Source organism: Melitaea cinxia, chromosome 23 (genome assembly GCF_905220565.1).
Source record: "Melitaea cinxia chromosome 23, ilMelCinx1.1, whole genome shotgun sequence".
NCBI classification, from domain to species: Eukaryota; Metazoa; Arthropoda; class Insecta; order Lepidoptera; family Nymphalidae; genus Melitaea; species Melitaea cinxia.
Window position 1 is genome coordinate 1,098,642 of NC_059416.1, and position 17,990 is coordinate 1,116,631.

General features: G+C 32.9%; 3 protein-coding genes across 3 annotated transcripts; 2 read left to right on the forward strand and 1 right to left on the reverse strand.

Moving 5' to 3' along the window:
- Positions 1–10,143: 10,143 nt before the first annotated feature.
- On the forward strand, positions 10,144–10,824 carry LOC123665106 (28S ribosomal protein S18c, mitochondrial). The gene is made up of 2 exons (XM_045599451.1): positions 10,144–10,295; positions 10,380–10,824. The coding sequence occupies exons 1-2, from the start codon at positions 10,259–10,261 to the stop codon at positions 10,754–10,756; spliced, it is 414 nt and encodes a 137-aa protein (XP_045455407.1). The 5' UTR covers positions 10,144–10,258; the 3' UTR covers positions 10,757–10,824.
- Positions 10,825–11,186: 362 nt separating this feature from the next.
- On the reverse strand, positions 11,187–12,816 carry LOC123665103 (transcription initiation factor TFIID subunit 11-like). The gene has a single exon (XM_045599449.1). It carries the CDS (start codon positions 12,681–12,683, stop codon positions 11,244–11,246), a length of 1,440 nt encoding a protein of 479 aa, XP_045455405.1. The 5' UTR covers positions 12,684–12,816; the 3' UTR covers positions 11,187–11,243.
- Positions 12,817–13,184: 368 nt separating this feature from the next.
- Positions 13,185–14,366, forward strand: LOC123665104 (succinate dehydrogenase [ubiquinone] iron-sulfur subunit, mitochondrial-like). Its single transcript, XM_045599450.1, has one exon. It carries the CDS (start codon positions 13,421–13,423, stop codon positions 14,267–14,269), a length of 849 nt encoding a protein of 282 aa, XP_045455406.1. The 5' UTR covers positions 13,185–13,420; the 3' UTR covers positions 14,270–14,366.
- The last annotated feature ends 3,624 nt before the right edge of the window (positions 14,367–17,990 follow it).

The following is a 17,990-nucleotide window of genomic DNA, read 5'->3' on the forward strand; positions in this document are numbered from 1 at the left end:
CTACTAGAATTTGAAATTGAAAATGAATGAATAAACGGTAAATAGGAAAAGCCACAGTAAAAGGTCTCCCTATCTCTCTCTCTTTAGCCTATCGCAGTCCACTTATGGACATAGGCGTAGACAAGTGCAATTCAAATATAGAGATATTGTTGTTATCATATGCACCTGGTAGCAATTTTTATTCATAGTAGGGAATATATCCAACAACCTGCAGTCGAGTAGCATGGTGTATTAACCTCTGATCCTTTTCCTACATGAAGAAAGAGGCCTATGTCCAGCAGTGTTACAGGTTGAATCGTATAGAGAGATTAATATACTATCTCCATATATCTTATATTTGAGAAATAAGCTACGATAATCACTTACTTGTTTGACGACCTAGTTATGTACCAAAAAAATATATATCTAGGTATGTCTGTTGTCCGCAACCCTCACCTAAAGTATTAGATTATTTAAATCTATGAATGTGTGAGTTTCAATTACGATTTAAAATGTTAATTAATGAATACAATAAAGCAAAGGTCAAGCAAACTTATTCACGCAAACTTTCATTTTAGAATTTAATATCAATACCTTATAATTAGCAGATAAAACACGTGGGCTTCAACGAAAGGTCATCTGTTGTCATCGGAACGACATAAACTTAACTTATAATTAATTTTTAAAATTGAACGTTATTGTACTAGACGGAAATGTTGTTTGAAATCCACCTTGTGCCGGAAATTCTAATATGTGTTTATGTATTACCCATCTCATGGTGACGTGGGTTAATGTGCAATTTCTTTGATAGCAATTTTATGATATTTTTTAAACCGATAGAACACTTCTAATATGTATTTTTGAAGTTATACTTCTTTGTGCGGGTTAGAGAAAAATGTCCGTCACGAACAAACCGACACCCTGAAGTTAGCTAGTCAACGAAGAAGAAGTTACCAACCTAAAGTTAGCCAATGATTTTTGTGTTTGTTGTTTATGATTGTTCTTAATTTACTACATCTATTTTTAATTAGACTCATCTGTATTTCAATTTGTAAATATAATATTTTATAATACTAATGTTACATATCTTTTTGTGCATGTTGTGACAACTTAAAATGTTGCGCATTTAAACTTAATTGTACCTATAGTTTTTATGTGAAAATTGCAATGTAGCAACTACTGTTTGTCCAAATAAAATAAAAATAAAGTATAACTTCTTACGTGCGTACAAAAGTACACACACTTTTTTTAACAGTAATAAATATATTAACCTTAATACGTAGGATATTTAGTTTTTTTTTTTTAATTTATATTCAATGCGTGCACTAGAACCTCATCAGAAGTTCCAGCCACATTACTACAGGACACACTACTTAAGAGTAGAGAGTATTATGTGTATGTGTGTGTGTGTGTGTGTGTGTGTGTGTGTACCTTCTGTAAGGTTGAGTACTTCCGTCGTCGGATTACTCCAGATTTTGAGCAGGGTATTTCCTTCGATGCTCTTGAAATCTCAGCTTTATTTTCTTATACTATTTTATACTTTCCCAATAATTCTAATACTCGATTAAAGATTTCACCATAAAAACAGTTCAGGGACGGATTAGCAATGTTATCGATATTTTAGTAAAATTATGTTGATTTATGCACAAAACGTATAATGCAACCTGCCCTTGGTTTTGTGATTTAAATTTACGATTTTGTGAAATTACTATCATTAATAAAGATTGAAAGAATTTCTTAAGCAGTATATATGCAGTATTTTTTTATATAAGTACTAGCGACACGCCCCGGCTTTGCACTTGTGCAATGCTGATACAAATTACTCTCTACAACAATAGGTACGTTAGAAACCTCTTAAATCATCAGTGTTTCTCTACCATATTATGCATATTATACATATAAACCTTCCTCTTGAATCGCTCTATCTGTTAAAAAAAACCACATCAAAATCCGTTGCGTAGTTTTAAAGATCTAATCATACATAGGGACCGACAGACGGGATATAACTTTGTTTTATACTATGTAGTGATATAAACTGATGGTAAGCGATTACCGTAGCTTATGTACGTCTGCAACACCAGAAGCATCGCAAGCGCGTTGCCGACCCCATCCCCAATCCCCCCTGGAACTTTGGTAACCCTACTCGCCAAAATCAACACATAACTGCTTGAAAACAGTATTATTATTTAAGGTCGAGGTACTGCCCCAGTCGGACTCCTCTATATTTTATATAGGAAATTTCCTGCTGTACCCTTCCTCAGTTAGTCAGCCTCCGGTAACAAAAACACATATTTCGCTATTTAAAAGACGCAATATTCTTCGCTAGATAGGTATTAGATATATTTGTATTTATCTCGGAAATTATACCGGTTTTTCTCTACAGAACCTACATTCCGAATCGGTGGTAGCTTCCCACAAACTATAATTAATTAACAAAAAATGTACGCCGTTTAAAACGACGATTCGAGAGTCCCTTAAAGTCAACTTGAATTATGGAATATTTGATTCGATTTAATAAAGCGTGTTCTATTTAGAACACAGACCTCTCGAAAATTTTATACATAACAAAAATACAATATATTTTATTTGTTGAATTACAATCAGTTATATGCCAAGGTATTAAATATACGATGCCTAACAGCCTAAAAGGGTCAAGCGACATTTTTTGAGAAACTGAGTTATATATATATAGTTAGAATCGAATACAACAATATATATAAATTAGGCATCGATATACAAATAATTCCTCCTAAAGGTAGTTACAGCATGCGCTTTAAACAATTAAGTCGTCTGCCTATTCAAAAGATTTTGAACATACAAGATTTAAACAAAAAAAAATACATACAAAATAAAGAACTAAATACATAACTATTACTTTTATAAATTAATATTAGTGCTACTTAGCTTTTGATTTGAGGAATCAAATGGCTTTAATAGTTTCTTCTTAAATACAGCTAGGTTATCTGCAAAGATGTCTAACGACTCGTTTTTAACTGTAAATTCTCTGTAGAGCCTACTCAGTCTAGGGATGAGGGAATAATTACCGAGGTTTGTTCTCTGGGTTTTATAAGCAAATAGTCAAATGGGATATCGTGGTATGCGAGAGGGAACGTTAATTGAAATTTTGCTTAGGAGTTCGGAACTATTCACAGTTCCATTCACTAGTTTGTGTAAGAATACCATATCAAGTAGCTTGCGCCGGTTAGAGAGTGAGTTTAACCGAAACTTATTTAGTCGCGAGTAGTAGGGCATTCTTTTGTCCTGTCCAATAGAATAAAATTGCGTAAACCGTCTCTGTATACTTTCCAATCTATCTTTATGGGTCTGGTAGTTAGGGTTCCAAATGGGTGTTCCATATTCTAGCTTACTCTTTACTAACGTAGTGAATAATTTTTTTTTGGTTTTAAGTTGTTTAAATTGTTTACAATTTCTAAAAACAAACCCCAACATCTTGCGTGCCGACCTTCATATGTTGTCAATGTGTACATTATAACGTAATTTAGCATCAATAGTGATACCTAAATTGTGAACGTACTCCAATTTCTGTAATTGGTGCGTACCAATAACATATTTTTTTAACAAAAAATCGTTTACGTGTGAAAGTAATATATGAACATTTGGAAGGGTTAAGCTCCATTCCATTTAACTTACACCATTCGAAAACTCTATTGATATCTTCTTGTAAAGTTTTAACGTCATGCTATTAATCTAGCACCACTCCCGTTCTCCCCGTAGAGGTCGTAAGAGGTGATCGAGGGAAAATTCCAGGAGACGGCCATCAGCGTCTACTGAGTATTCATATACTGCGCTCACCAACACGCAGTTCCAAGCGCGGTGACTATACCTAAAAAGCCCCAATGATAGGCACAAATATATACAAATACCTGTATAAACCTAACGCCAGTTAAACATTCAATGTTAATAAAGGATGAGAACTGAGTTGAGAAACAACAATGACTAATTAATTTACATGATTTTGGTATAGGTACCTACAACAATATATTTTGGTATAACGTACTCAACCTTATAAGATGAAGTTCTCACTAGCAGGTCGGTTGGAAAAAATCTCTTCTAGAGATAAGTCTGACGTAAACTAAAATTTTAATAAAGTTTTATGTATGTACTGGCTTCTGCCTGCGCCTTCGCGTGGAATAGGAACAGTTCTGTGACATGATTTTTGCAAAACTTTTAATGTTTACGCAGGGCACGCAGCGGAAGCTCTCAAAAGGAAAAAAAAACAATTTTAAAACATTCGTCATTAGTGTTCCGCTCCTATTGGTCTTAGCGTGATTATATATAGCCTTATAATACTGAAAGAATTTTTCGAATAGGGCCAGTAGTTGCTGAGATTAGCGCGCACGAAATTTTTTATATTAGATGATATTTTAATATAAATATTTTACAAGATAGCTTACATAATGAAATTTTATTTCGAAATATTATCAATCGATTTACATTATTACATAAAAAAAAAAAACAAATAAGTATGTTAATATATTCATGACATAGATAAAAAATGTGCCTCCATCCCATTGTTGTAAACAACGCAAAATCTCACATACATTATCACAAAGACATGAGAATAAATGCTTGTTACAAGTAATCATTAATAATTAAACCTACTTATAATAAAAAGTTTAAGACCAAAGGTGTATTTGTGTGTATGTTTCTTTTTTCTACTCATAATCATTGTAAGATTACGAACATATATGAAACATTGAGGTGGGGCACAGCAGGGAGCCGGGGCGAGGTGGCGAATGCTAGCGCGATCCCATCTCTCCCCACCCAGGCACTGCTGACGACTGACGACTGCTCGCACTTGGAGGGTTTTTTAGTCAGTAGGAGTCTTATAGAACCCCCTGGTGCCCCTGTACCGGAGCGTTTCTCCACGTAAAAAAAGGCTCAGAAGTACCTCATCTTGACAGAAGACAGCTCATAACACTACTTTCATACTCTGAGCTTTCAAGTAGTGTTGTGCTTACCATCTTCCACCATCTTCTTACCAAAGCTGTTGACAGAATCTTGGTAGTGTTTATCCAAAATAATTAAACGAACTTACCATATCATATCCTAATAATATTATAAATGCGAAATATTGTAAAAATGGATGAATGGATAGCTGGAGACTGGAAATAACATGTAGACTATTTTTTTTTAATCGGTCGGTAAGTAAAGTATAATATAAATCTGCTCTATGGTTACAGCAGCAAAGATTATAGCCACCCCCTCTCTTAACCTGGGTATCGTAAGAGGCGACTAAGAGATAACACAGTTCCACTACCACCTTGGAACTTAAAAAGCCAATCGATGGTGGGATAGCCATACAACAGCTGGCTTCGAAATACATAGGCCGAAGACGGGGAGCAGCATCTTCGGAGCGACAAAGCCAGCCCTGCGGTCACCACCCGTCTGCCCAGCATGGTGACTATGGGCAACACGTATGAGCTCGCGCCATTTTTGAAACGAACTTGTCGAGGCCCATGTCTTTGTGTGCAGTGGACTGCGATAGACTAAAGTGATGATGATACATATATGTACATGTATTTAGCGATACGGGGAAAGTATATTCGCCAAGGGATATCAAAACACGGGCCTTGGACACGACTCGTCGTACGTTGTCTATATTTTCTTACGACAGCCGGCAGGTGGCAGCAGTATTCCCCTTCCATTCCAAGCTCATTAAAACGCCCATAAAGGCTTTAACAGACAGGTGGAGTATGACAGACCAGGTGGAGTTTGATCCATTCTTAAGTAATTTTAATGTTATTATGCAACTAGCGACCCGCCCCGGCTTCGCACGGGTGCAATGCTGATACTAAATATACTACAGAATGTCTTTATTTATAGTGTGAAGCTAGCTTATAGCGTGGTTATTGACATAATAACAATAACATTCAAATATTTGTCGTTAGATTACACGTTGTTACAGAATGCGTTGAAGAAATAAAGGTCCACTGCTCGTTCCCCGTAGGTGATAGCGTGATAATATGTATCCTATATGTTGACCCAACTTCTTAATAATATTTATGCCAAATTTGAAGTAAATCCATGCAGTACTTTTTGAGTTTATCCCGGACATACATACAGACAAACAGTCAAACAGACGAAAATTCTAAAAACTATATTTTGGTTTCGGTGTCGATTATAGATCACACCTCAAGTATTCTTTTTAAAAACATATTCAATGTACAGATTTGACTTTCCTACCATTTTATTATATGTATAGATATTAATAGAGACACGCTATGGCTTTTTAGTGTGTTTTGACGTTATTTACCTACAACTAATAAGATTCACCAATATATTATACTTAGGACTTGTTTCATCAGCTGTGACAACAACTTTAAGGTTAATATATGCGAATAGAAATGTCTCATAAATAAAGAAGAATTCGATGGTAAAAACAATAATGAATCAAAAACTTTTTACTGTCGGATACTTTCATCCGTCAAATAGCGTTATCCACTTAGTGTATTTGAGCCCAACGGTACTTATGTCCAAAGTGGTCGAATGTTACGCGTTACTAAATTTTAAAAATAAGTTTACGTTACGCTAACTTTTTTATTTTTATGACATGCTCATACTTAACAAGAAAGGAACAGGTTAATTACAGAAAAAGAACAATGCTTATGAAGTTAACTATATAATGTCTGCTCTATATGTAGTTTAATGGAGATAAAAATGTCTTTGAGAGATGATGAGATGAGAAAATACACACCTAAAAGACAGTATTATATTATAAAAGCGGTAAGGTGCGTCATCTCGTCGCGTTCCCTCATTCATGCGCCTGCGCCACTTTCTCCTACCAACCTTGATTTCTTACAAGTGCGCCCGCGCCGAGCGGCTAGCATTACTTCAAAACGATGGCATTTTCGTCGCAACACGAAAACTTTTACTTTTCCCCTCAGCTATAACCGATAAACTTTCAAAAACGAACCTTCCCCGTATTTCACAATGACATATTATATAAAATTTATTATACGATCGCGGAAACTTGCGCAACAAAATCATTACCCATTTAATTCGCATTTACGTTAAGCGTTTCCTTATATCAATATCCAATAATTAGAAATATATAACTCACCAAAAAGGTTTTATTGCGATCCAATAATAAAATTCACAAAAATAACTCTCAAAACACACACTAAAAATTCGTCACCGTAACACGATTTCGGCGCGAGATTTCGCGCGTAAACACTGTCCACTTTTATTTAACAGTCAATGATGTTAAAAAGTAAAAAGTTGATTAAGCATGCGGTGAGCCACGTACGAGTCGGACTGTGGCTGAGCCGGCTGTGGCGCGTCTCAGTCGATTTCTTGTTTACAACTTTACAAGCATTAGTCGGGCCGAGGCGATCGGAGGAAAACTAGCACCATTGCATTTCCGCGGTCGTCTCACCGCGTTTCAAAACGTCTGTGTAATAGACATATTAACAAACACTCTTAGTGGACATGTCGCAACGTATCTGGATGCTGAATTTCGCAATGTAGGCAAATAAACTATCACTTAATGCGGTATAACTTAACTATGGTTTTGCTATCATCTTTGTGAGAGTAGTTACGTAAAGTTGTTATACAAGGCAATTTTTAACTATACAAAACGAATAGATGAAGCTAACATAGTTGTTTATAGCTAAATCAACAATAATACACTATTTTCTTTGGAATAAATTTATATAAATGTACACTTTTTAGAAAATCTATACATTTTTGTCAGCCAGCTATTACTTAAAATGCCTGTGGCTTTAAGTTGACTCCCTCACATAGGAACAGGCGACCGTGTGTGATAAACATATTTTATTTATTTTACTAAAACAATAAACGGTAACGGTGGGGTAGATGGTGTTATTGCGGAAAACCGGGATGTCTGGCGCGAACTTGCCTACGTCCAGCAGTGGACTGCAATAGGCTGGACTGACTGACTAAAACAATAAGAAAACTAACAATATAATAACATATAAATATATATCTGATGTTATATAAGTTTTGTAATTATCAAAATTAAATTAACATTATTTATTAAGATAAATAAAAAAAAACTATGTCAAAATTTATTTATTACTGACTTCGATAAGGAGGAGGTTCTCAACTCAATTGGTTTTTTTTTTTAAATGTATGTACACCGATGACGCCGATATTTCTGATCAGATTTACGTGATTCTTTTTTCGTTTGATGCGATAAGGTTTCCATTTTGTTTTATAAGAATTTGATTCAGTTTGACCCATTCATTTCCATTTTATGACCATTTTTAGGGTTCCGTTCCTCAAAAGGAAAAACGGAACCTTTATAAGATTACTTTGTTGTCTGTCTGTCTGTCAAGACCCTTTTTCTCAGGAACACGTAGAGGGACGCGTCAAGCTTAAATTCATATCAAATACTCAGGTCTACTGTCCCTTGGAGCTGTGTAAAAATCATATTTCTAAGCCAACGCAATCAAAAGATACAGCCTTTTGCTGCAAAAGTTTCGACACTCGCAAGAAGGGTACTTCCTACAGGGTACTTCCTGTGAACTCAGAATCTTAAAATTTGATACGAAGCAACGTCTTATAGCACAGATAAAGCAAAAATTGCAAAAAGAATAAATTTTTAGTTACATCATATAAATAATACTTTTAATAATTTTGTTTTACGGAACCCTCGATGCGTGAGTCTGACTCTCACTTGGCCGGTTTCTTTGTTCACTTGGACGATGTAAATTTTTTAGTATTTTTCATGAAAACAACGAAACGTACTATAGTCTACCTGATCTAATATAGACAAGCCAAGCAATTATCTATAAAATGATGTATAATTTATGTGGAGTCATTGTGAGGTTTTTAATTTAAGCTGTTTATATAATAAAGTATAGATGAAGCGACTAGCATTTTTGCCGGATACCGGATATTCGGCCAACCTTGTGGCCGGATAGCCGGATATTGTCGCCGAATATCCGACGGAACATTGCCCAGGAGATTTGATGAGGTAGTAAATGCAAACTATATTAGCCAGGTTCAGCGTGAAAAAACGCAATACAATGTTTATTCGTAAGCTTGATTTTCATCATAAGTCAATGCGAATTGATCGCAACTGTAACTCTTATTCTTGGTGGGGAGCTAATGCTAAACAATACCCAAATTTAAGAAAGTTTGCCAAAATCTACCTTTTAGCGCCTTGCAGCAGTATATTGTGTACAACGAAAAACTTTTTTCTGATGCTGGCTTTGTTACTGAAGGCAAACGAAACCGCTTATTACTTCCACTACTGAATGCAGAGAAATCAGTATATTGTTGATTAATAAAGCAACTATAAATATATTTTTTTTTTAGTTTTAAGTCTGCAGGATTGGCCGGATACCAGATAATTACCGAATATCCGTTTTATCTCTAATATAAAGCTTTATTTTGTTTAGGGCCTGGCATCGACTTCAAACCAATCAATAGGCTACCACTGCTGCTTGCCGCTTTGTCATACTATACTGTTCTGTAAAATATACAGTCCTATAAAAACATTACAGTTATAACCACCAGCTTTGGGAATGTACCTACTCTCTGAGTGCGAACCAGTAAATAAGCCAATGAAATGCTTAATACTGATACTGTCAAATTATTCTAGCTGCATAAAATAGCTAAGTACATAAAAGAAACGCCTAGTGAAAAAATAGCATTAAATCGAATAAAAAAAGAATTGCTAAAATCGTACATCGCAAAAATATATATAGAAAATAATACTGTCTGCGTGTCAATCTAGTGCTCATAAAATAACAGGACGTGTATGGGCCGAGGTATAGCGAAGTTTAAAAAAAAATCGGATGGCGACCTCTCACGGTTCCTAGGGAAGAAAAATTTTTAAGCAACAGTACCAGCTCCAAAGATAGCTACCCTCTACTTTCATTAGATATTGACAATAAATATACTGCAACGCAACTTATCGTTAGTGAGACCCTAATAGAATTTACAATAATAAATCATCTTTCTAAATTGAAATTTTATTTCTCCGTTCACCTGTCTTGCTCTTAATCTTTAGTAAAAAATATTAGGACTACCAGTAATATGATCAATGCATAAAACATTTGAAATTAAATAGCGTAAAACTGAAAATCAAGTTTTTAAATAACAATATTAGGCTGTATACGTAATACCTCTGCCTATTTTCAGAATTTAAGAATATAATATGAAAATTTACACAATGTCAAACTCAAAATATTGTCAAATTGACAATTTTTTTCAGTAGGAATTTGTAGGTTATGTTGATTTCCTTTCGGTAAATAACTAATTATTAATTAAAAAGTACTATTCAGCAATGGCACTTCTAAAAAATTTAATATTCCGTAACGCTTGTAAGTTCATCATACTGTTTTATACTGCGACATCAGTGAAAACTTACTTTGTAAAATTAACTAACTTTATTATTACTTTTACAGTTTTAATAACCCATAGAGCAATAGTATCGATTATACGGCCTTCATCGAACGCTCCTGTAATCGAAGATGAAGATGCACCAATCGAAATGGAAAACCCATTCAAGAAGGAAAGAGTACAATGTATTTTGTGTAAACTAAACATAACACCAGATTATAAGAATTACCGCCTTCTGTCTCAATTTCAAAGTCCATACACGGGACGAATATACGGAAGGCATATAACTGGTCTTTGCAAGTCGAAACAGGCTTTAGTTGAAGCTGAGATTAGGAAAGCACAGAACTGTGGTTATATGCCATATTATTATGAGGACAAAACATTTTTGAAGGACCCCAAGCTCTTTGATCCAGAAAATCCTATCCGTTCGCATAGATTTTAATTTATTTTTAGTCATTTTAGTTTAGGTAACTGTTATGTATGATGATATAATAAAATGTTAAAGATATACTGGTTTTGTTTTTTTTTTTTTTTTAATTTTTAGGGATGTACTTAAACGACCCCTAGTTGGCTTATAAAGCTTTAGTTAAAACTGATGTCTGTTGGTATTAATACCTTTGATATAAAAAAAAAATAGGTATTTTAAACTTTTTTAAACTATTTTATTATTTACTTTTTTTATACCTTCTAATAAGTATTTTGTTATTATGAAAATTAAATATTAACAGTATCATTACTTATTTTAACAAGTAAACTATAAAAATGACAGAAACCATTTCATTACTATAACATACATAATATTATTAAAAAACTCACTAAGCTAAATTAATTTAATATGAATAAGTAAACTAAAGGCAAAATAAACCATAACACAGCAAAATAATCATTTCTTCTTATAGCTTAATGTACATATAAATATTTACAAAATTCTATTTAATATCAAAACCAGATAAAATAATAGTAGCATCATCGGGGGTAATAAAACAATCGTTTTCCGAGTCATAACCGACTAAATCTGGAGGAATCTTCAGCAATTGTAATATTTCCGAATATTCCATATTTTGACGCTCCGGCATTTTCTCTTTCATCAGATCAAGGAGTTCTGTTAATGCATTCTGACAACCTTTCTGCCATTTCTTGATTAAACTCCGTAATTCAGCTGTTTCGTTTGTCATTGCTTTGGCTAGAAGTAAGTTCTTCTTGTTTTTTATTCTTTGGTTTAACTCATCAATGTCTTTTTGTGTTATAGAACCGGTCGATTTTGATTTTGACGGTTTTTGGATTTTGTCGTATGATTTTTTGATTAATATAGTTTTTTTATTACAAACGAAATCATCATCGTCGAGATCGATTGACTCTTGTGATGAGGGGATGGTTTCTTGCTGCATCTTTGGTTTTGGCTTATTTTTAAGTTTCGATTTTTGTTTATCTAACTTTGCTTTTAATTCCGTTGTTGATGTTGTTTGCTGTTGAAGCTTCTTTACTTTTTTACTGTCTTGAAATTCATCGTCATCATTTATGAGTACTGGTTGAGTATTATTATCTTTTTTGTTTAAATTACTTAAAGGAGTGTCATCAGAGTCTGAGTCAAATAAAACTTGTGAGGCTGTGTCATTTTGTTTAGACTTATCACAAATTTGCAAGGATGATTTGTTTTCTTTAGGTTTAAATAATTTCTTTTGAATAACAACTATACATTCTTTTGTTAAATTTTCTGGACTTTTCTGCTTACTTACTTGTATATTTTCATTATTTTCTAATTCTGATACACAAGGTTTGTCGCTAACTTCATTCTTAGTCTGTTCAACATGTTCTTGTTCTTTTACTAAAGATTTAATTATCTTTGACTTATTTTTAGAGTTTGTTCTTGAAATTTTTTTCACTTTATTATTTTCAGGGGAATCTTGTTTAGTTTCTATTATAGGTGAATCTACTTTTTCATCAATAATTATATTACTCACTTGACTTATATTATCATTCTCTTCACATTCTTTTGATAATAGTAATGTTTTGGATTTTTTTCTAGATAAAATACTACGTAAAGGTGTTCGACTATCAGATGTTCGTGGTGTATTGCAAGATGATTGAATTTCTTCTAACTCTTCATTTTTATCGCTATTCTGAGATGACTCTTGAGATGTATCATCTGTTATGGGACGTTTCCTTTTTCTTGGTTCCTGTTCCTGTGATTGAGGTGTGCTGCTCTCTGTACCTGACAAAGGGGACACAAAAGGCGATGGCCCACTTTTTCTCCAATTTCGAGAAAGTCCAACCCTTCTACAAGGGGTTAACAAGGATTTACTAATTCCACCGGGAGTTTTTGGTGATTCGCTTTTATTACTTTTCTGTATTGTAGATATATTTTTCATTTCTAACCCGTTTCACCCGTAGTGTTGTAAATATTATTTGTTTTAGACACTTTGTAAATAATTCAACATTCAGGTTTTCTTTAAGCTGTCAAATCAAAATATTAACATTCCCGCCATTTCTTCCTTCCATTAAACCCATAAACCGATCAATCAATCAATCATTTCTTCCTTCAACGTTTTATATTTAAACAAAGAGGATGTAACCATTACGTTTTATATTTAAATAAAATAAAATATATTTATTATTTAACTGTTTATTATATATATATATATATATATATATATATATATATTTAAATTTGATTGCAATTCTTAATTTAAGAACATAAATATTTCTATTTTCTTATATATATTTTTAATTAAAAAAACAACTACAGTTTCATTATGAAAAATATAAAATTAAGAATGTTTACTACATTTCACTTTATTTTTTATTTTAAATTTATTTTTGGTTTATTTTTTAAACTTTTAATTCGTCATAATATGAAACTAAACATTTATTAAAAAAAGGTTAGACGTCAACGTAAATTGTCTATGCTTTTCGGATCATTGCTGCTCGAGCCAATCAAAAACAAAATTATTTCGAGAAAAAAAATCGCGCCTACGATTTCGACACTCTCCACGACTTAATATTTAATGTATTATATATTATAAGTGCATATAATTAGTCGCAATAATTACTTGTTAATAAGGAAAAAAATATTTTTTTGTGATAATATAAATAAAAACATTACATAATGCCAATTTTGAGATTGACTGCTGGTGCTTTTGGCCAGCTGCGTACCTTCGCAACGTCATCGGCTCTCGGTAAACGGGTGAAGACCTTTGCCGTATACCGCTGGAATCCAGATGAACCGGATAAGAAGCCGTACACCCAAAATTTCGAAGTCGATCTCGATGATTGCGCCCCTATGGTGCTTGACGCTTTGTTGAAAATAAAAAATGAAATAGACCCGACCCTGACGTTCAGGAGGTCTTGTCGTGAAGGAGTCTGTGGCTCGTGTGCTATGAACATCGACGGCATCAACACACTTGCCTGCATTAGCCACATCGACCAGGATCTATCAAAGCCATCGAAGATTTACCCGCTTCCTCACATGTACGTCGTAAAAGACCTCGTACCTGATCTAACGAACTTCTACCGTCAATACCAGTCTATTGAACCATGGCTGCAGCGCGACAAAGAAGCAGTCAAAGGTTCGGAAACCCAATTACTGCAAGATGTGGAAGACAGAGCTAAACTTGACGGTTTGTATGAATGTGTGCTCTGTGCTTGCTGCTCCACTAGCTGTCCGTCTTACTGGTGGAATGGTGACAAGTATTTAGGACCAGCTGTTTTGATGCAGGCATACCGTTGGATCATTGATTCACGTGATGATGCTACAGCCAAGCGCTTATCTAAACTTAAGGACACTTACTCCGTGTACCGTTGCCATACTATCATGAATTGTACGAGGACATGTCCGAAGGGTCTCAATCCTGGCCGAGCTATTGCTCAAATTAAAACCCTGTTATCAGGAATCGTTAAGAAAACGGATCCCATCATGGACCCTGCAGGCTTAGAGAAACAATCCGCACGTAACTAATGACCACAATCAAAAATTCTGTTAAGTTTTTGCCACTTAATTTATTAGTTGACAATAATTTGACTTTAGCAAAAGTACAATAAAATATTAAAAATAAGAATTATCTTTCGAATGGAATAAATATATAATATTATATTTACTGAACGAAAGAGGATTTAATTGATGAAATAAACTTAAAAACAAATCATAACAATTTGACTCTGTACTTGTGTACATAGGATTTTACAAACATTTTTTAAATGAAAACGGGTGAAAAACTAATTCATAATTGACCTTACTACCTTTATATACTTAAAATCATGAAATTAATTATATTAGTCAAATTAAAAGTATTATTGCATGTAATCTAGTAACATACATTTTATACAAACTGCCTGACCTCACACAGTAATCGAATGTCATGTCTTAACACCTAATGTAAATTATTGTCATTATTTATTATCATCTTAGGTGTATAAATGTAATAGGTTACAATTTATTATTTTGTTGAATAAAGTTTTATTTTTTTCTGCACTAGTATTTTTATTTTATTATACATTCTTATTACCCTTCTACTATCCTAAAAAATTAGTATTCAACAGAAAAATAGTTATAATTTTTTATGTTTTCAGACATAACTCTTATATGTAGGAAAAATTTCTTGGACGAAATTGTATGCTAATTTTATGTAGGTTTCATTTTGAGATAAAGAGCCCTAAAGAAGTTATGATGTATCAAAAATTGTAGATAAATCGAAATCAAGTCGTTTTGTAAATATATTATGCAACGCAAGTTACGAGTATCAGATAGTGTGGTAATATTTCAAAAAAAAAAAATTGAGAATAATTAGCGCATTCTAGAGATATCTAGCAAATAAATAAACTCTGCCTTATCTTAATCGTAATGTTTCTTGCATCAGAATTAATTTGGTTTTTTGTTTTAAACGTAAATTGTTGTGAAATCATTCTGCATACAGATATTATTGTTAATGATACAGTAATTGCTCTCGTAATAAACGGAGTGGAAAATTCCTTGTTTATTCATATTTGCTATGTATTGGAATATTTTTATAATCCATATCAAGGATTTCCTAATTAAAAAAATTACAACTGGTTTTTAGGATAGATAGTTTATGCATATAATTATATCAAATAGTTTTTTTTTTCTGGAATTTACTCTTTATTTTAGGTCTATGAAATATGTCTACTGCCCACTAAGAGAATAAATTATTTTATAGTGCCCACTTTGAGCAATCTTAATGAATATTAGTTGATGTTCACAAGTTGTAGTCGAGAGTCCTTATAGATTAAATGACAAATCGCCCCCCAAGCCTCTACACAACGGCACCATTTTTTTTCTAGCTCTCTTAGCCCCCTTTGGTACGGCAGCGCCCACAAGGGGGCGTTATCGCCCACTTTGGGAAACACTGGCTTAAACGTTTACCAACACTTCATTCTATTCATATTCAACATATAAATTTGGACACATTAGAAAATTCAAGGTAAACGAGATAAATAAAAAACAATAACGTGTTTATGATAGGTATTTCTCACTCGGTTTTAAAGCTAAATACTGGCGTCCTAAAGCTTTTAAGATTTTATCAACAGCGATACTAAGTAATATGAAATTTTTTACCTACTACACCTACCTTACCTACGTACTTAAACGACAAAATTTTATTAAGTTTAAACATGTTTTAGACAATGGTATGGAATGGCTACGAAACATTAAGGTATCTATACCTATTATAAATTTGTAAAATTAATCTAATAATGTTAGAATAACTAGATGACCATTTTCTTTACCAGTGAAATTATCACACGTCTAAGTAACTTTCAACGAAATTGCCACTTTTTGCCTTTATGATATAACAAAAGAATTTATTGGTATTTCATAGGTCTACAAAATTCTGCTATCCATCTTTTAGGGATTAACCTAAATATCCCTTTCCGATTTTCTATAAAATAGTCCATAGTGCCGGAGCAAAAAGGATATCAGTGTCCTTACAAACTGCATCAATGGGAGAGAAAAATGTTTTTTTTTAGGGCAGCCAACACTCGAAAGCCGAACGGCTCACTTGAAGATAAGTGTAAGCAGTTACCGTAGCCTATAAATGTCTACAACATTCATCGATGCATCGCAAGTGCGTTACCCACCTTACCCAGGAGCTCTGGCCACCTTAAGCATCACAGGACGAACACTGCCTACTTGAGAGTAGTGTTATTTAGCAGTGATCTTCTGTAAGGTTGAGATACATCGTACTATCCCAGTTGTGTGGGTCTAACAATATCAAACTTCAAACCTAAAAACATTTGTGTTAAAATAATTTAAATCAAATCATGTCAGTAACATTTATTTGAATCGAAAAATCTTTAAGACTATATTTAATACTTAAAAATTAATTTTTAATAATAAATTTTGAGAAACAATCATAAAAACTTAATTACTTATTTTTCTTTTTCTTTTCAAAGTTTTGACTTATTTAAAAAACTATACGCCATTAAAGATTTTATTGTGTGAAGTGAAGTGTGTATGTGCAACTCACACACGGCAGAAGTGAAACTTCTGAAAAGTAGCCTACGAGAAATGTTTTTGTGTTTGTTTATTTAGAGTGGTGCATTTTTGAAGTGAAACTTCTTTGGGCGCATGAGGGTAAAATTTGTACGGATGGGACGGCAACGTTTTTGTCGATGGCGCTGGAACGGAAATCTAAAGCTTTAGATTTGTATAAATATAAACGAGACTTAAAAATTAGTTTGCCAAAGAAGTTTTACTTCTGACATGCGTACTTTGTATTTTTTCTTAAAATAGCGAATGCGTTTACTTTCAAATATAGTGAGAGCTGAATTGCCTTTGAATATAGTATGTTTATTTCTTTCACTTTTTTTTATTTTATTCATTTCTGGAAGTGTATCTTAAACCTAACGTTATTCAGTAGAGTATGTTATTTCACCTAAAGTTTACCTTTTACCTAGAAATTTAATATATACATAAAAGTACGATAGAACTCAAATAAAAATCTTATATAATATCAACTTAGTATAGACATTCCAGAAACTTCGATTTAAGTTTTACTATGAATAAATAATTTAAAAAAATAATAAATCGTAACTGAAACTACACTACTTTTTAAATAAATGACAGACAAATTTATATTCATATATTTATTTAATACATTTTTAAAACAATCAACATACTGATAGCAACATTTTATAGATTATTATAATATTGCCAGATATAAATGTATTTATGATATGGCAGTGTGTAGCATTTTAATCTAAATTTTAGTGTACGTTTGAAATGGGCTTGTGTGAAATTCCTAATTTTCTACATAATCACTAAAAATTAAAAATCAACATCAAGTCAAAATTTAAGAAATAAACTAAATTATTAACATCTTAAAATAGACAAGAACAAGCGATAAATAAAAAACACAAAAGACGCGCAAAATTACAATATTTACATATTGAATATTATATATCAAAAAAAAAAAAAACTAGATCCATTTTGAAATTTATTTATCGTATTACTTTTTTTATCTACTTTCTAAACCTAATATTTCTGAACGAATGCTTAGTTGTTGATACTGGCAACATTCAGATAAATTCCTGTACATAACCTCTACTTACGGACGCTCAAAACATCGTGATACAGTAATGTTTTAAGTAATTTTTTTTTTTTTTACCTTTTATTTTAATCATCTTGCTAAACACATTAAAAACAATTATTTATCACACGTTTT